Source organism: Plectropomus leopardus, chromosome 15, assembly GCF_026936395.1.
Source record: "Plectropomus leopardus strain MGB_pleo_1.0 chromosome 15, ASM2693639v1, whole genome shotgun sequence".
Lineage (NCBI taxonomy): Eukaryota > Metazoa > Chordata > Actinopteri > Perciformes > Serranidae > Plectropomus > Plectropomus leopardus.
In genome coordinates, this window is record NC_142190.1 from 24443967 (window position 1) to 24464274 (window position 20308).

Here is a 20308-nt window from a genome sequence, read left to right on the forward strand (position 1 = left end):
CAGCCCTCAAGAATTATTTCAGTCTTACAAAAATTTTACACCCTATAATTTTCATGGCCGTGAAAATCAATTTTAAACACATGAATGGAATAGTGATAAGTGGAGTTTTTAGGGCCTTGGAGGGAGAATGTGTGCGTCTGAAAATAGCTATTTCATCAAAATCTTCTTGCTTGAAAATCGGCCTCTCCACTGCACACAGGCTGTCACTTGCACTTCACACATTAACTCCTCATCCTTTTCAGGAATGCAAAGATAGCTGCAGCTAACCCTTGTGCTAGATCAATAGGAGAAGACCCTCGTTAGTATTGGAAACTGAGAACTGGGGGGAAAGGCCAGATGTCTGTGGTGAAACTGAATCCCAAGCACAGCCAGAGTTGGAGATTGACTGCTTCCTGAACTCCTCTGGTGGAGGATTACACTCAATTTCACCGCAATAAAAACTCACGCTCTCTCTCTCTCTTTGTTTATTAGTGTGAATGACTGCATCCTATTTGTGAATGATGTCGATGTGAGAGAGGTGACACACAGCCAAGCTGTGGAGGCCCTTAAGGAGGCAGGTGCTATCGTCCGCCTCTATGTTCTCCGCAGAAAACCAGCAGCAGAGAAAGTCACCGAAATCAAACTCATCAAAGGGCCTAAAGGTACGTGGAAGTGTGGCCTGGTGTACGGCATCGCCGCTTTTGTACGGGCTTAAGGATGCTTTATACCCGGCTAAGCTGTGCCCTCTGGATTTGGCAAATCTGCTCTGTGTTAACCCATACCTCCTTTGCTCACTCTCTGCCTCTCTCATCTCTCCCTTTTCTCAGGATTAGGTTTCAGCATTGCTGGAGGGGTGGGAAACCAGCACATACCCGGAGATAACAGCATCTATGTCACCAAAATCATCGAAGGCGGAGCAGCTCATAAAGATGGGCGTCTGCAGATCGGAGACAAGATCTTAGCGGTTGGTCATTCATACGCAATAACTACTAGCATGGAGAGATACACGCCCTCATGTCACTGACAACCTCAGACTCTCACCTCTTAAGCACACATTCACACATTTGTGTATACAAGCAGCACTGATGTATCAAGAGCCCAGATGAATTACGGCTGTAATTTTCATGGCCTGAAATTACTTTCATTAATATGTTAATAGATGTGTAGGAAGAGATGAATGTTTAACTGGAGTGTTGCCACAGTGAGTCTCAAGCGGCACTGCTGCCATCTGCTGGACAACAGAGAGACTGTAACTGAGCAGCTGAGCGCCCGCTCAACACCAGCAACTTCAAAATGGTGCTTGATTTCAACTAAATGGTGTCTAGAGCAAATGCTTCACCTCTAAACGGGATATGGCAAAATACTTCTGCTTGTTTTCAGTCTTTTCAAACATACACTTACCATCAATGGTTATATTAAGTCATATGTAATAATTATCTTTTTTTTTGAAAACACATAGAGCCAGTGAAGGGTGGGGATATGCATTTCATCTTTATGGGCTCCTAATCTAGAGTCCTAGCTTTATAATTTATGTCTTTACCTCTCTCTGATTGATTGATGCTTAGCAATTTCTCATATAATTTAAGGAATTACAAATACATTTAGTATTAGCTTGAGTACAGCACTTTTGTCTCCCCCCTCTGGCAGTGAGAGTAATTACATAAACTCTGTCAATGCATGCTTATGACTCCAAAAACTTAGGATAGCGCGTGCCATACTCCTAGTTGCTGCTCTGTCACTACAGTGTCTCCCCCTTTCCTCCTCCCTTTAGCTCTGGTTGATGTAAAATGCATCACTTCTGGTGTGGCAGCGTAGGAAAGTCGCCACAGTCACCACAATTCTGGAATACTGAGACACACAGAGAGCTTTGCCTGGCAGCGATAGGCTTAATCAGGATGTTTGAGTTCTTTTGGCAATGGCTTGAAAGTTCACCACTCCAGCTTGAGTTTTACCTTTACAGGTCTGTGCTGTTACAAATAAGTTTCAGCTTATTGTTCTATTGATTCATCACTAAAATGATGAAATTGAGAAAAAAAAAAAAGATTTGGCTGCAAAATATTTTTTCTGAATTTGATCTGTTGGTGATGTCTGGTCATAAACATTAAGCACTAGGGCTGAATATCATTTTAATGTTGATACCAGCACATGTACCAGTACCCTTAAATTGATATCGATACCAGAGTAATAAGAGTACCTTTAAATTGATCTCTTCTTTTTTTTGCCACTATATTTGGTGCCCATTATTTAAATGCATTCAGTTGAGTAAAATGCTACCAGAAGCCACATGAGTGTAGCATAGCCATACTTTTGAATGTTTTGGTGGCATCTTAGTGATTGAAGTTAAGTGCCAACACCAAAAAATGCTGTGTGCTCCACTTTACCAAACAAGAGACTAAATGGCTTATAGCTGCTGTGCTACTGGGCCAATCAAACTTCACATTAAATGTGCAATCAAGCAAAACCATACAAATAGTCTTTTTTCTATATCTAGGTACAAAAAGAATGAATGCAAGTTTTGTTTGATTGGAGAAGTTTCAATAATACTTGGTAGAGTGTTATTCCGATACACAGCCCCATTGAGCATCATTACAGGTTGCTCTGCAGAGCATGTGACACATCACAAATGCAAATATAAATGTGTCCGCGTGGAATGGGTGGTCTAATGTGTTCCTCACGCTTAGCCTTGTAGTTTTGTAGTTCCTGATCTTGATTGTGTTTCCCTGCTCGGCATGAACAATCAGGTGAACAACGTGTGTCTTGAGGATGTGATGCACGAGGATGCGGTGGGGGCTCTGAAGAACACAGCCGAGGTGGTGTACCTCAGGGTGGCCAAGCCCAACAACCTGTTCCTGACCAACTCCTACAACCCTCCGGACCTCACCAGCAGTAAGCCCCTCTCTCTGTGTGAAAATCTACACTGCGTGTGGCGAAGTACGGCTAGCGAAAAAAATCACACCAGAAAGCTTTGTCACCAAATGTCCTGCCTATGAGTTGATGTATTTCCAAGAATGTACACCCACAAAAAAAGAGATTTTTCTTCAGACTGGAAGCAGGAGTTAAAAGTAGAGTAGAGGGAACAACTTGTTCTTTCTAAATCACTAGAGATGACTGTGGGAGTTCTGTGAAAATTCAAAAGTGAGGTGTTGTACAGGTTCAGAGTTTTTTTTCAATTTTTTCCCTCTAAAAGCAAACAAAAAATGTCCTTAACCTGAATACGCTTCGTGATAAAAGTATGTCCTTATAAAAGAATTTGAGCGCAGCAATACTATTTCTGCAAAAGCCCTTCATGAGCTGATTGCAGACGATTTTAATCCATATTCCATGAGTACATTTAGTCAGTGGAAAAGCAGTATATTATACCTCTTTTGATTTTGTGTGTATTTTCCCAGCATATTCCCAAATGGACACTGAGCTCAGCCACCCCAACTATCTTGGGTCAGACTACCCACAAGCTCTCACTCCCACCTCACCAAGTCGGTTTTCTCCCGTTCTGCATGGCATGATGGGAGATGATGACATCCCCAGGTGAGCAAGGATCCTTCAGCTAAACATGAACTATATACTGATTTATTAATAGTATTAATGTAAGCAGTAGTAGGATTGGTGGTGCCATTAGTACTGGTAATATTGAGCTTGTTTTGTGCCTAGTATTATTGATATCTCTCCTGCATCACTTCTCCAGGGACCCTCGCAGAGTTATGATCCACCGAGGCTCCACTGGTCTGGGATTCAACATTGTCGGAGGAGAGGACGGAGAGGGAATCTTTATCTCTTTCATCCTGGCAGGAGGGCCAGCTGACCTCAGCGGAGAGCTGCACAAGGGCGATCAGATCCTCAGTGTAAGGACACTTTTATCTCTATAAAAGTGTCACGAGAACACATTAATGCATTTTATAGTTGCACAAAGTGATTTCTCAGCTATGGCTGTTAACAGTCATGCTATGTGTTTGTGTGTGTGTGTGTGTGTGTGTGTGTGTGTGTGTGTCTGTCTGTTTTTTTTTTTGTACATGTGTCAGGTGAATGGCGTGGACCTGCGTATGGCCACACACGAACAGGCAGCTGCAGCATTGAAGAACGCTGGCCAGACGGTGACCATCATCGCTCAGTACAGACCCGATGGTAAAGCTACAACTGTCATACATAGGATAGATATCTCATTGCTAATCTTATACAAATGCTCAAGTCAAATTGTCCGTGCAAGATCTGTCATAAGACAGTTTTTACATAAAGGAACTGTGTTTAAGGTTTAGGGAGATTCAGTGGCCTCGAACAGTGAGGATTGCAGATTGCAAACAGCTGAAAGCTCTTCTGGTTAGAATTCCTTCAGTGTTCATTGTTTGAGAGGTTTTAAGCAGGAGCCAAAGTATATGCAGAGGTCACCTCCTCTCAAAAACATTAGTGATTAAACCGCAAAAAACACACAAGAAAGCAGTTTCACGTTAAAAAAGTCTGTGTTTTACCGACGCTGCTCATCAGGCAGTTAACTACGGTGGTCAGCAGAAAAATGCAAATGTCCCTATCTCGAGCCAGTGTTTGGTTTGTCCACTCTGAACCACTGTAGAAACATAGAAGTGCAACATGGTTGACTCTATGGAGAAGAACCAGCTATGTAGATATAAACAGCTCATTTTAAGGTAATGAAAACACAATGATTCTTCAACATAATATTCCGTTTCTGTCAATATATACCCCTAAATCATACACACTGGACCTTTAAAACTATCAAAAACAATTTCAATTGGTGTAAGTACTCCTAAGTTGAGGCACTGGATTGGTCAAACAAACTGTTGATGTGTTTAAGTGTAGTCCAAAAGACCTTAATGTGTTTGTATTTCGCTGTTTCAGAGTACAGTCGTTTCGAGGCTAAGATCCATGACTTGAGGGAACAGCTCATGAACAGCAGTATGGGCTCTGGGACTACGACGCTAAGGAGCAACCCAAAGAGAGGCTTCTACATCAGGTCTCACACAAACACTTGCAACTGCATCTAGATTTGCACACTAGCCAAAATTATGTTAAGCATATTAAGCAAAAACAAATGTCTGCAACGTGCTTTGTTAAAGTAACCAGCAATCTGACATTGGCTATACGTACAATCAGTGTCACCGTTTTAACACCTAAGGACTTGACAAAATTGCTCTGCACTAACGAAACTGATTCTTTTGTAGCATCGTCATATATTTAGTCAGAATTTGAGCAAAGCCAGTCATCCACTAAAGTGCTGTTTTGGTGCCAACTGTTGTTTTTAAATTGATGACTAACTGCAAAGCCTTTATAGAGCTGAAATATAGAGTTTTTAAAGTAAGAATGAGTCATTGTCACCGGAGGGTATTTGATTATCTGAAAGAAATTATTAACTGCAGACAATGTAGACAGTCCTTGATTGTACAAGTCAGGGAGACTCTGAAGATGTGAGAGTGTAAGCCACAACAGAGAGATGAAATAACAATACAAGATAGTACGTACAAGAAATTGCGATACATATAAAATACAGAGAAAAATCTACGGTCTATGGTTATAAATACTGTTTGAGGTTGGCTGTGTGAGTGGGAGTCGAATTCATTCAGAGAGTCTAATGAGCTGAGCAGTTCATTTCCTCTTGAAAGCCAATAGGAACAGTTTTACACAATTGGGCCTTTTTTATGTTTTTATTTTCTAACAGGGTCAAGATTTATGTCTTGGCGTATGCTGGCTAATGGCTTAAAACTTTTAATGTAGGGATTTGCTGAAATGTCTATAGAGAAAACTAATGGAGCATTTACTTATCAATCACAGGCAGCATGGCCAGACACACAACCCCATCAACCCCTTTGAAAGGTCTTTCTTAAAAAACTTAAGTGAGGGCAAGCCCTCCTCAAACCCCAGAACAGGCCTGGATTACCACAACCTCCTCATAATATGTGTACATTAGAGGGTACAAACTGTTAATTTACATAATATGGTAAGCATATATCAGAGCTAAACTTTTAGGTTACGCAGTCTACCAAAGACAACATGTACCCCAGTTTGACTTGCTGTGGCTTTATAGGGCTGGGCATTGTGGGGAAAACTTTTTTTTTAACCAAATAACTAAATATCAATATCTTGGTGATATTGTAGGGTTGACTGGTGCTGCTTATATTTCATAAAATATTTAAACAGTGAGATTTTTTTTGATAAATAATCAGGATATAACAACTAAGTGAGTAAAGGCAAATAACAGAACAGCTAGAACAGTCTGATAAGTTTAGAAAATTAGATTGTTTCACTGTAATGCAGCCTTTAAAGCCCGGGAAAGACAACACTTACAATATTACAATATCCAAAATCTAAGACTATATCTAAATCTAAAATCACGATAGATATAATATCGACAATTTCCCAGTCCTTTTACATGTATCTTACAGATTCAAGAGAATCACTGCTTCTACCAGCTTTACTGCAAGTGAAATGATATTAAATTAATGTTTGCTACAAAACTGCAGCACTAAAATGTTAATGTTTACTGTACATAATCATTTAGAGCAATCTGCATCCCATTTAGATTTCCTGTGTACAGTTCATAAAATAGTGTAGTTCATCACTGCACTCAATAGACTCTTGAATTCGTGTGTTTTGCATACAGAGACAAGACAAAATGTGCAAAATTATACTTTATATGAGCATATGTGAGGCTTGAATGTCAAACTGCTGCAGAGATCACCCCATGCACATCTTTCATGTGCAAAGTTGTAAAATTACAGTGAGATAAACTCCATAAGTGCTGCAAATCACCGCTGTTTCAGCACCCTGAACAGCGCCACTGTACAACATTAATCCATCATTACAACCAACCAGCGACAGAATATAAAATCACGCATCTGTATAAAGTTCATGAAAAGAATGCCATAAAGACATGAATGTTTAATAGAAATGATGTTCTTGGTATCAAAATCTGTTTTCAAAGAGAAAATCCTGCCACAATAAGCAACCATACAACCTAAAACTATATCAAACTGCATAGAGAAAAGCGAGTATAGGGTCTTACCTTTAGAAGATCTTCTTATTTGATTTCCTGTGTCAAATACTCACCGGGTTCAGGTGTGTCAATCTTCAGCAGTGAAAAAGAGTCTGTTCTGGGTGCGACAACAGCTCAGAAGAAACGCGCCATAGAAATCCTGTTACTGCCCATCTTTTCCGTTGCTGTTTACTGTAGTTTGCGTCCAAAACTTCCACCGTAAGATGCAGCCATGTTCGTCGTCCTCTTTCGTGCCCCAAATTTCGTCTTTTTTTCATTTTGTCGAAGAAAATTAAGAGAAAACACCGTGCCGTTAGCGTCGCCGCCTTTGCTTCCGCTGGCACTTTCTGCTGACCGCGTGCTTAACGTAAAGCTCCGGGCTAGCTTAATTATCTGCTAACAAAAACATTAGCTTTGCTGTTGGTAAGCGTGACTTACTTGCTACCGGATTTCCGAGTCCACCACGGTTCCTGCTCGAGACCATTAACTGTACATGAAGTTGAACGACATGACAGCTTCCCAAAAGTGGATATAGTGAATGCTCGAGACACGCAGTGTGGTCCTGAGTGGCTGAATGGCAGAAGCACCAATTACAGGTATTCCGTGCTAAACGTGGCTAAAAAGTTGCTTATCAGATGAAGTCTAGAAATAAAAACGACAAGCGGGCAAACTAACTTCTGGGTAACAGTTCAGCAGAATTCACAGCAGTTTCAGAGGCGTGTAAAGTCACACAAACACGACTTTTGTCAATGGAAAGCAAGCGCAATTAATTAAAAATTGACACAGGAATGAATCCAAGATGGCACAGAATGTTTTCTTTGCTCAAAGATAGAAGCACAGCGCTCAGTGCTGCCACTGGTGGGCAGAAATTAAATTGCAATAATAATAATAGTTATTATTATTACTATTAAATGATATTGTTGTTGTTGCTATTATTTTATTTCTATTTTTTGCTGGACGCCCCCTTGTGGTTTCTAATGTAAATCACAGAGGTTTTTTTTCATCTTTATGAAAAGTTTAAATATGTGTCTTCGATTTTTTTTCCGATTTGCGAGCTTAATCGTTATCTAGACTGTTGTTCTGCATACTGTTATTTTATGACAACTTACACAAAAATGTAGTTAACAAAACGCTATCTGGTATTTGGATTTTTTCTTCAATATAGGTAACTTATACTTTTTTTTTAAAAACAGTAACAAAAGCAGCCACAATATATACAGTATGTGATGTTTTCAAACAGTGTGATGAACAAAGTGTTATAAATATCAATTTAAAAAATGTAAGAGTTCATAATACTGATGTTCAAATAGAGTGTAATTTGTTCTTAATTAAAAAAGTGATTTTAACTCTTGGATCACTCAGGGCTCTTTTTGACTACGACAAGACTGCGGACTGCGGCTTCCTCAGTCAGGCATTAGGCTTCAAGTTTGGGGATGTGCTGCACGTGTTGGACTGCGGAGACGAGGAGTGGTGGCAGGCCCGTAAGGTCAGCCCCCAGAACGAGGCTGAGGAGGTTGGCTTCATCCCGAGCAAGCACAGGTCAGACTTTTCCCTGTGAGTGAGCGTGGGATTGGTCTGACTTATCTTTGTTACAGTCACTAAATACCTTTTAAACTTTTTCAGCTTGATTGTACTGTCTCCAAAATGAACTTTTTTTTGTTCTTCCTCTTTGTCTCTACAGGGTGGAAAGAAAAGAGTGGTCTCGTGTTAACACCAAAGAGAGGGTAAGTTCATTCACCAGAGCTGCTTGAATCTGACTGGTTCTCTCAAACAGCCTCGCAGTGTGTAAATCTCTGCTGTTGTTTCTGTTGCAGGACCATGGCCGAGACAGCTTGGGCACTCAAGGTAATTAGTATGAATCATAAATGCACTGTGTATTGACACTGCAAGCTACCAATTACACATGTTCCTGACTTTGGCTGACCTCGGTTAACACTGTAATAATGGGCAGCAACACAGGGATACAGTTTGCTGACGCATACACAAACAACGTCTTTCTTCTTTGTTTATATACACTTAAAGTTACAGTAGGTAATTTTATTTTAAACTTTTAAACTTATTTTTTTATATTTGCTGAAACTGTCACTATATCCCAATAATGTGTAAATAAATCAGGTTCTTCTGGCTCCTCGTAGTGCTTGCAACAGCAAATGCAAGAATCCACCTCGGCTGAACAAAAACAATCAATCAGAGTCGAACACATTGTCAATCACTGCCCGTGCACAAGCTGCGCAGCCAAAAACAGTGTACACAGCAAAGAAAAGTAAACAGAAAAAGACTGACAGTTGTTTTTGTGACCATTTCTTGGAGGTCAAATACTTGTAATGTTGTAAAATAGTTGCTGTTAGGTTGAGGCAACACAGCTACTTGGTTAAGTTTAGAAAAAAGATCATGTTTTGGGTAAAAATAGGTACGTTTGTTATGTTGTGTAACATAACGTTAATACATGAGTGATTTCAGTTTGCAAAGACAGTAAATTGCGTCACATAACGTTAAAACAGCACTGTCTTTTGGTTTTACACTGGAACAATCTGTGGTCTCCTGGATTAAAATCCTGTTTTGTTTGGCTCATCCACTTCCCCTTCCTCCCACCCTACGCAGACTTTCTCACTCTTTATACTACACAGACGCTCCCAGTGCCAAATATTGCCACAGATGGGTTTTCACTGGAGTTGAAAACCGAGTGCTTCTCATGAAGATGCTAAAGGGTACCTTTGACATCATAATTACAGGCCAAGGGGAGTGGCAAAGTGGATGCATTTGAAGCCATGCAGATTAGAAGAGGCTGTCTGTTTACTTGTCTTTGCTGTGTCTGATGTTGTAAGCAAAGAAGGTATGGGCAGTTTTTTTTATTGCTTGTGGCTGTTTCTCAGTCATTGTGTTTAACAAAACTCCTCTTGAAGCTGACGCTGAAGTTATTAAGCTCGACTGACTGAAAGCCAGAGTGTGTACAAGCATTAGGAGCACTAGGAGGAGCCAGAGGAACCTGATTTTTTTTCACAGATTAGCTGTCTGTAGTACTATCAGGATGTAATGACAGTTTCAGAAAATATGACAAAATGGGTTTTTTTATAACGGTTATCTACTGTATCTTTAATGTACACAGGTAAATAGTAATCAGACACATTGTAACATTCTCTGATAACATAATTAGCTCAACAGTAGATCAAGGTAGTATTGCCCCTGCAAATGTGTTAACCTCCAATAACTGCAAGCAGTCCCTTCCCTACCTTTGCCATACTTTTTGGCATCGCTGTCATTTCCAAAGTGCCTTACCATCACCAATCTATGGACATTACACAGATCAACAAAAATAAACAGAAATGGTATCCTCTCACATTTTCTTCAGACTATAGTTCAAAGCAAACCTCACCTCTAATAGGACGTCTGATGTTTTAGCTGCGACATTTGAAACACAACTCATTCAGTACACACAAATAAAGACACACACATGCAGACTCATAAACCTAAATGTCATTTATAATGGTGAAAAGAAATTTGTCTGAATGCATCTATGTTCTGTCACCAGGGAGAGATAAAACCTCACATAGTTATGAGACAGTCACCCAAGTGGAAGGTAAGGTCATCTAAAAGTCCATTATTTAAGGCTGTTATTAGAATTCTGATTGTATTTCCCTTTTCTGAATGTTCCTCCTCTCTTTCTCTTCATGCTAAGTTCATTATGCGAGGCCCATCATCATCCTGGGTCCTGTGAAAGACAGGATAAATGATGACCTGTTGTCTGAGTTTCCTGATAAGTTTGGATCTTGTGTCCCACGTAAGTAATTATGCTGTCAGTCATGGAGGCTGAGCCACTCTCTGGTTTTTATTTTTATGTCACTGCTGCCACCTGCAGCCATTTTAGGGTGATGTCTGCATAATGCATCCCCTCCAGAGAAGTAATTGCTTTAATTTTGAGATTTGAAGTGTACGTGCTGCTCTTATTGTGTCATTCTTCGCCTGGCAGACACCACGCGGCCCAAGAGGGAGTATGAAGTGGACGGGCGGGACTATCACTTTGTGTCGTCACGGGAACAGATGGAGAAGGACATCCAGAGCCATCGGTTCATCGAGGCGGGCCAGTACAACAGTCACCTGTATGGCACCAGTGTCCAGAGTGTCCGTGAGGTGGCTGAGCAGGTGAGCAGCAACATGTTGTACCAAAAAATAAGAATCAAAGACAACTAGAAAATTCTTTTTTTAAATGGCTAATTATATTTAGAAATTGGCTTAGACACTTCTACCAATTGTTTGTACTAGAATAATAGGATTTGAATTAATACATTTTTCTATAATTAAAATAATAATAATAATAATAATGTATAATTCTATAATAATAACTATAATCATCATCATCATCACAATAATAACTATATTTTTTATAATAAGCAGTAGTAGTAGTAGTAGTAGTAGTAGTAGCAGCATAAGATTTAAATGAATTAATTAATTTAATGAATTTATTTGAGTGATAATGATCAATTTATCAGTGATCAAAAGTAGTGTAGACATTTTTAGTAGTAGCACTACATTTTATTATTAATAGTATTGATGTATTCTATTAGTATTTTATTTTATTTTGTTTTATTTTATTTATTTGCTTTTAATTAAAAGCCAGGGGGATTTACAAAAGACAAACGAACAAACATAAAAAGGTAAAAATAAAGCATCTACATACAATTCAGTCTCAAATTCACACTTTGACCAACTTGATCACAAATAAAGAGAAAAATAAATAAATGAAATGGAGCAAGTAGCAAAATTACACTTTTCCTGGTTCAGAAACACATTTATATCTATTTTGACCCTCTTGAGTGCCTCTGATTTCCTCTTACTTTTTATCCCAATTGTGTGTTCACAATGTTTAATAAAAAATACTCACTCAGGAAAAAAGTTTAACTGCAATGAGCCACAACCCCTCATGACTCACTGCCCAATTAATTCACAATTTAAAAGTCATTATACCAAAACACCAGTTTATGTTTATTAATGCTTATCATTTCTTTCCCTGCACGTGTGCACAAGCAGCAAGGGAAACACTGCATCCTGGATGTATCAGCCAACGCTGTGCGCAGACTACAAGCAGCTCAGCTTCATCCCATCGCCATCTTTGTCCGGCCCAAATCACTGGAGAATGTCCTGTATGTACTGCAGAAGCTCTTCACACTTTGAATATGCTGCCCATCATGGAAATATGTGTTCTAATGAAGATTTTGTGTGTGATGTTAACAGAGAGATCAACACTCGCCTGACGGAGGAACAGGCCAGGAAAGGAATGGACCGAGCCCTCAAACTAGAACAAGACTTCATAGAGTGTTTCTCGGGTAAGAGCGCAGATTTTCTGTCTATACGAACATGAGCACACAGACATGATGTGTACACACCGAGCGTGGGATCTCTAAGTAGCAAACATGGCATCATGTGCTGTCTACTTACAAGTGGAATTTGGTTTGGATTACGGCAGCACCAGATGGTAAATGTGAGCTAATACCCCCGTGTTTACATTCTGCTGTATGCTAATCTATTTGATGTGGAGCGGTGATCAAAAGAATCCTACATTTTATGATGACAAGATTTTTGAAACAACAGGTTGTCAATATCTTCAGTTCACTGCCGGCGCTCATATGTGCACTTCGGAGGGTGATAATATGTGCATTTCACTTCATTACTTTTTCTCGTTTTTTTTTAATCCTTTAAAGGGACAGTCCACCCCAAATTCCCAAATACATATTTTCCCTCTTTCCCTCAGTGCTATCTACAGTATAAGTCTAGATTGTTTTGGTGTGAGTTAACGAATGTTAGAGATAAGAGCCATAGAGATGTCTGCCTTTTCTTGAGTGCCATCTAGTTCCATTATAAGCATTGTGGTGCTTAAAGCGCCAAAAAATATTTACGGAATACAACTAACAAAAACTTTATTGTCCACAAATGTGAAAATTTGCCGTCAAGTTTCACCATAAAATACATAAAAGACACACCCGAAGAACATAAAAAGATTAAATAAAAAAGACAGCAATACATTCCATGTAAAAAGAATAAAAATAGGTCTTAGAGATATACATTTAAGCAAATATAATTTACAGTAAATAAATATTTGTGTAGAAATATCATGCTGTTTTCATTTAGGAACTTCTGTCTTTTTACCAAACTAGACCCACCAACTGTATCACAGCACATGGAAGTATTCGTCTACTCATGGATGAGAGGCTCATAATTATGACTGCATGAGATGTAAACAATAATGGTGTCTTCCTCGACTGAGCTGTTATGTCAGCTAGCTCAGTGCGAGATGAGTGAGCAGTCCATGCATGCTTCCTTTTGCACGCTGATACAGTTAGCCGATCTAGTTCAGTCGAAAGAAAATAGATCCTACTACAAACTGCTCGCAAGAGGTTTTTAAATGTATTTTGTTAGCGCTTTGAGCACCACGAGCAGAGTGCCATCTAGTTATATTATATGAAAGAGAAGGCAGACATCTTACGATCCGATATCTCCAACATTCTGCAGCTCACACCAAAACAATTTAGATTGATAAATAGCAGAACCTAAGAGGACAAATATGTTTTGTTTGTTTTTTTTTAATTTGGGTTGAGCTGTCCCTTTAATGCCAGTAAATTCCATGATTAAACACACAAAGATGACTTAACATTATGTTCCTGGCAGAGCTGAATGAGTTAAACGAGAGAATGAAAGCCTCGAGGGAGAACTCGAGGCATATTAACATTTAAGGGACACATTTAGGGCAAATCACAGCGGTTGACTGAATAAGGATTTTAGGTCTCCTCACAAATCTGGCGCTGTCTACAATTAATAACAAATCGTGATCAGCTGTCGTTTGTGACATTTTAGAGGCACTGAAAGAATATGTGTGAGACTGAATAAATATGTGGGAGACATTGTAGAAATACACAATGGAAATGTGCATGTTGTTTTTGTGATTTCACACAATGCTGACAATGTACACAGATCATAAAATTGTACTCATAATAGATTATTCCTCTCATTGTCTTGCCAACACATCTGATAAACATCCTTCCTTTGTTCCTGTCTTTCTTTCCTCCCTAATGATTCCATTTTTCCTGCTTCCTACTATCTCTCTTTTCTCTTTCCTTTTTTTCCCTCCATCCCCTCATTGTATCCTCTCCTCCCCTCCCGCATCCCGCTGCAGCTGTCGTGGAAGGGGACAGCTTTGAAGAGGTCTATCACAAAGTAAAGACAGTGATCGAGGAGCAATCAGGGCCTTACATCTGGATCCCCACCCGGGAGAGGCTGTGATGCTGCACCCGCCCCAAACCACCCCCCTTTTCTCACAACCACCGACCGACAACCACCCTTCACCCCTCACGGCCAAGCCAGCCTCGCCTGCCTGTCTGTCCTCCAGCAAAGTCAGTGCTTAGGCAATCACTGAGAATGACACAGAGAGACATACTACGACAAACACAGGAAGTGACACAGTGAGGCAAAGAACGATACCAAAAAAGAGACTCTGAGACAGATGTGAACACAGCGGTGTGTAATTAGACTGAAAGAGACTTGAGAGAAAAGACTTAATCAGTATTCCACTTTAATGAGGCAGGACTGAGCACTGAGGTCCCGTTCACACACAGCATTAAAATGCATCTTGGCGACAAGTGGACAGCTCTAAATACAGCTGCGACTGCACCCAAAACTGGGCACGCAAATGTCCTGAACACAGTTGATTTAGCGCTGCCAAACAACTTAGTGTGTGATGTGTGTTTTCTCTGTTTAGATGAAGTTAAATGTGAAGCGAAATCCGTTCAAGAGTGATTACTGGAGAGATTTTAGATGCATTCTGATGCCAGGTGTGAACCGCAGTCCATCTGGAGCTCAACACAGTCTGGATATATCTGGACACAAGACATTAGGGCTTGAAAAGAGAGTAGAGGGTGACCCAGCAGGGATGGAAACCCGAGGTAGTATTTAGACCACCTCACCCTCCAAACCAGTCTCGAGTCTCACGCCCCATTTTAACACCTCGGCGTGCCTATGTCTGAGGTGGAGGTGCCCGAAAAGACTCTGGCCCCTCTTTTTATATCACCTCCTGGCTTTCTCTCCTCCTCCTCCTCCTGTCAGCTCTGCCTTGTTTCAGGACAGGAAAGGGGGAGACTGAGAACGGGGCGCCCAGATCCTGCTGAGTCCCTCTTGACGAGGAGTCTTTTCTCGGCAAAGAGTCCCTCCTTTTTTCTTGTGAATCTCTTGGTTCTGAGCGTAAACTCAGAAAAACACCTCAGTGGCCAAGACTGACATTTGCTCAATCACCCATGTGAGGCATTATTTAAAGGCAGTTCAAGTAATTATAATGATAAAAACTCATATGCTGAATTTGTGCATGCATCCTCAAAGACAATGGAGACAGGAGACGAAAACAATGGAAAATCAGACTTTAAAAAAAAGAAGAAAATATGATAAAAAGTTAGGTAGAGTGTGTTCTCCTTCTCCACCTCCTTATCGTGGAGGAGTTTTTAAGCATGTCTCATGAAAGAAGAAGAGAAGAGAGACACGGTCATGAGATATGGTCATGAGAGGCCGAACCTGAGCGCAAGTAGACGCTGTGATCTACAGTTTAGCCTCTGCTCTCTTACGCACACACACTCACGCACCCACCCACACACAAACACACCCACACACTCTCACACACGCACACACACACATGTAGAGTCGTAACCTCAGCTGTAACCTAGCACACTCCTCTACAGGGCGACTGGCTGTTCTGACCTGCTAGTCAGAATCCAGGATGAATGTTATCTCTCTAGGCACAAACAGCCGAGCTGTTAGCTTCATCGCACCACAGCCGACTCACCGATCACTCTTCCAAAAAGAAACCCCCCTCAGCCGCAGACGTACACACTGTTTCCAGTGGCCGCAGTAAAAGCCATGGCGTGTGTGTGTGTGTGTGTGTCTGTGTGTGCTTGCATGTATGTGCGCGTGGGTCTCTGTGTGTGTGTGCGCATACGTGCACATCCATGTGTGGAAACTCCGCTGTGTGGGAGGAATGGGTCTTCTTTTATTCTCTCTCTTCCACTTTTTCTCTGCTTCTTTCTCCCTCTTGTGTCCACACAAATTAAAGCTAAGTTTAACAAATAAATGGCCTATATATATATATATATAAATATAAATATGAATATAAATATATATATATCTTTTTTATGACAATTTCTAACGGGACTAAGTCTGTAAAAATCAACATCTCCAAACAATATTCCATTGGTTTCTTTGGGTAATATTGCAGTTTGGTTGTTGAATTTACTCACGTTCCCATTTTATTGTTGTAAAACGCAGCAAAAAGCAACACAGAAATAACTGAAGCGTTCTATGTAAAGCAGACCTCACACTAGAGCTTTGAACTGACATATTTGACACGTCTTTGTGCGCGTCGAAGACGAATTGAAACACGTGCAATGCAGCTGTGTGCGTCCGTGTGACTGTGCGTGTGCATACGTGTGTTTGCTGCTTGTGCGTGTATGTGTGCGTGCGGGTGATGAGAATATTGTGTATAAAATATAGATGATACTATATGAGAAATATATCTATCCTTTGTAAACATCCACTGGTGGTTATAATGTATAATACATTAATGGGTGGTGTGCGTATGTGTGTGTGCCCGAGCGAGAGAGTGAGACACGCACATGAAGATGTAGTGCAATACTGCTATGATGTTATGCAATGAAGATGGTTTTATGTCTCTATAAGATTAAAAACAGTATTTATAAAGTTCGCACTGACAGCATTATATGCTACAGCGAGAAAACGACGGTGGACTCCAAGGTTTTATGAGCATGTGTTTGTATTTACTTATAATTTGTTCTGAATTATAAGAGTGAAGGTGGAAGTATTGATGGAAGTGACCATTCATATTTATTGTTTGTTTATTTCTGCTCACTTGCTTCTCAAGGTGGAACCGCTGAAGCTCGTGAATGACAAGTATCAAGTTTTTTTAGTTTATGATTTATTATTTATTTAGAACTGTCACAGGTTCCATCTCAAGTCTGTATATTTTTGTATTTTTTTCCACATTGAGAGAGCTTTTGGGTCTCGGCGAGAAATGCTGTAAATATAATAGAGATGTTGGAGTGCTGCATGGCGTTAGATTTAGCCGTGCACACTGCTGAATTGAAGCAAGTACAGGATCCATCAGAGCCACAGCCCAGTTTAACTGCTCAAACACAGACACATCTGCACACACACACACACACACACACACACACACACACACGCAAAGATATCAGCACATCCATTTACATTTACATATTGAGAGAATCACAGAAACAACACATCCATGAAAGGAATAATATGTTTTCAATTTCTTTATTTGAGGGTTCAATGTATTTCTTAATATCTCTCTCAGCCATCCGTATCATAGTGTGATATTCCTTATAAAATATATGAATTTTTACAGAAAAGACTGATTACAAAGTTACAACAAAGTCAACTGATGCAGAAAAATATATTTAACAATGACAATATCAAGCAAAATAAAATGTTCCAGTTCAGTGAAGCGCTTGTTGTAAATTAGCTATAAAATAATAAAATGAATTTAAAAATGCTTTCTGAAAGTGGACTCTACAGCCTTGTTTTTTTTTACTATTATTATTTTGTCTGTGGTGATTTGATGCCTCACAGTTCCACAGGTGAATGCTGCGAGAAAGCAATAGTATCCGACCAGGGGAGGGCACTCATTCTCCATTTTCAGCTGCTTATACAAGCTCCTCTCTGGCTGCATTTGCACTTACTTGCTGTGGCTCTTACTTGTCGGTCGCTCTGCCACCTCCCCACCCCGCTCTCATCAGGGGAACCATTTTCTCTTTAGAAAAGCACACAGTGAGGATCCTTTCGTCTGATTGCGTGTGATGCTATAGTGTGTGTGTGTGTGTGTGTGTGTGTGTGTGTGTGTGTGTGTGTGTGGGTGGGTGTGTGCACGGGCAGACATCCACACTGTGTGTGTGGGTGCTATGATCATATATCCCTGTGCTTGCCTCCGGCTTGAAGCATATTTCTATCATCTTTACAGTTTTTAATGGCACAATCTGGGATTCAAGTGTAAAGAAAACTGCAAAAATGAATCCAACTATGGAAACATAAGAGCAGACCTGTTGCTGCCCACATGTCTAATTTGACCATGTTTTCTGATGTTTTTCTCATATTGTTATGTTTTTGTTACCGTAAAATGAGCTATATATGTATATATGTACAGCTTAGCCCTCACCTCACATCTGCCACCATACTTAACAGCGCCTCCACAACAAGCAGAACAGTGTTGGGAAAAAAAGCTGATTTTTAAAGTGAAACTGCTTTATTTAGTGTTTCTACCTGTTTAAACGGGTCCATTTGTTTTGGAGAGGAGGAGACCTCTGCAGCTAATTTGGCTCCTGGTAGAAATCTTTAGAACCTCTGGATTTTAAGGTATCAGAAAAAAAAGGTCAGCACACACTAACAGGTCCTAGGCTTGCAGCCTGTCCTCAACGTGCCAAGCAGTGAAGGAGAAACATGGATTTGTAATATGAAACTGCTTTTTTTGTTAGTGTTTTTACTGCTTTTTATCGCCTGTTTCCTTTGTTTTGAAGAGATGAGATCTCTAGGGATAATAAACAGTTAAGGAACTTGCAGATTGCAACCAAGTTTCGCCTGGTTGCAATCTGCAATCATCACCGCTAGAAGCCACTAAATCCTACACACTGCTCCTTTAAGGAACGCACAAATGAGCCGTAAAATTACATATTGCTTCTATTTTAACCAGAGGTCATCGAGAAAACTCCAACAAGCTTATTAAAACCTGCAGAACATTATGTTAAATGCTCTGTAAATCCTGCATTTTCTTAAAATATGTCAAGCTGAATATTAGGAGATCTTTATAAGATGATGCACAAAATATCTAGTGCAGACACAGAACGTCTGGTTTCTGTGTACACATCATATAGCTCCAATAACCTCAGACAGTGTGGAATAAGATCACCCTAAAATGGGAAATGTGTATGTTAAGGGGTTGAAGTGACTTGATTTTGTCAACCTCTTGCTCAGGGTTGAGGGAGGCTGAAACATCAATCACCTGGTTGCCCACAGCCTGGTCTCTGCTGTATTACAACACCTGAAAGTGATAGAGAGGATTTGACAGAGAGAGGGGAGAACATCCATCAAAGGTCATAAATAGGGTTTAAACCAGAAAACTGGTATGTGTTAAGGCCTCACAGCCATCAGGTTACTCCCATCCACATGTTTCTGATATCCTCCTATCTGCCATTAACAGGTGTCGGCTCCATACACGGCATGCAATGCATCTACGCACAAGCTGGTGGGAGAACGCGCAGTTGGATCCTAGAGCAAGACAGATGCTTCACAGATGGATTATTAAAAAATGTACCAAAGTAATGTGGTTACTTCAAAATTAGAACTTGAAATGTCCTCCTAATGAAGTAACTGACTAACTGGATAAACTGTCTCTTTATTCATTAAAGTGATTCATGTTTGGGGAAATCTTGAAACCCTGTATGTCACAGATGTACGCGCCACCAATTGCCAGCATCCTGCCCGTACTGCCAGGGCGGACAGTCATTTTAAACTAAGGAGGAATGAGAAATGAATGCCTCCAAATGGAATAATTAAATCAAGCCGGTGATTAGAATCAAATTTCACTCCAAACACGGTGAAATGAGGAAGCTGGCGGAGTAAAATTAGCAGGATAATAGTCAAACTGTTCGATCTCGCAACTCTTAGTGGGATCAAGGTAATAGTCATTACGCGTTGCAAGTCGGTCCTATTACTGTATCACTGGCAATTATTCCCAGCCTGTTTCACAATAGGCTGGTAAGGAGTAATACCTCTCTGTGCCTGCTGCTGGGTGTCCAGAGCTGCAGTGACAGGGCTGGATTTTGGATGAAAGAACAGCTGACATCTGTCTTGTGAGAAAGAAGAGAATGATCTCAGAGCACTCAAAGCGACCCCAAAACTGCTCATGTGCTTCTGCATTGGAAATCTGTGAAGCATTTCAGAGCAACACCAGCTATCACACAATATAAAGCCAATACTATAAGCTTGAAGACACGCAAGCTGAGGTGTTTCAAGCATCCCTGAACCTTTGCTTTTAGTCCCGACTTGCAGTGCACACTCCAAGACTTCGAGATTATCACAGTAAGAGGTCTTCATTTAAAATACTGAAGCTTTTAGTAAATAGGTACATTTGTTTTTTAAGGTCAAGTGTGTAAGATTTAGGGGGATTTAGCTGCATCTGGCAGATAGCAACCAGCTTAAACTTCTCCTGGTCAGAATTCCTTTAGTGTTCATTGTTTTGGAGGTTTTTACTGGGAGCAAAATTATCCACTGATGTCTCTCCCTGTCCATAAC

General features: G+C 40.3%; 1 protein-coding gene across 7 annotated transcripts in view; it reads left to right on the forward strand.

Annotated features, from left to right (window-relative positions):
- dlg4a (discs, large homolog 4a (Drosophila)) overlaps positions 1–17181 on the forward strand; it is an 85201-nt gene extending 68020 nt beyond the window's left edge. For 5 of the 7 annotated variants that reach the window (XM_042499122.2, XM_042499121.2, XM_042499123.2 and 2 more), the window contains 16 exons: positions 472–641; positions 807–943; positions 2721–2865; positions 3369–3504; positions 3662–3818; positions 3996–4098; positions 4825–4939; positions 8318–8509; positions 8637–8679; positions 8770–8800; positions 10485–10532; positions 10632–10733; positions 10923–11095; positions 11981–12093; positions 12185–12276; positions 14121–17181. In XM_042499122.2, the coding sequence (XP_042355056.1) occupies positions 472–641; positions 807–943; positions 2721–2865; positions 3369–3504; positions 3662–3818; positions 3996–4098; positions 4825–4939; positions 8318–8509; positions 8637–8679; positions 8770–8800; positions 10485–10532; positions 10632–10733; positions 10923–11095; positions 11981–12093; positions 12185–12276; positions 14121–14227 (1864 nt within the window). In that variant the 3' untranslated portion in view covers positions 14228–17181. The remainder of the gene's footprint in view (positions 1–471; positions 642–806; positions 944–2720; positions 2866–3368; positions 3505–3661; positions 3819–3995; positions 4099–4824; positions 4940–8317; positions 8510–8636; positions 8680–8769; positions 8801–10484; positions 10533–10631; positions 10734–10922; positions 11096–11980; positions 12094–12184; positions 12277–14120) is intronic. The other 2 variants (XM_042499124.2, XM_088088275.1) reach the window with 1 other exon arrangement.
- The last annotated feature ends 3127 nt before the right edge of the window (positions 17182–20308 follow it).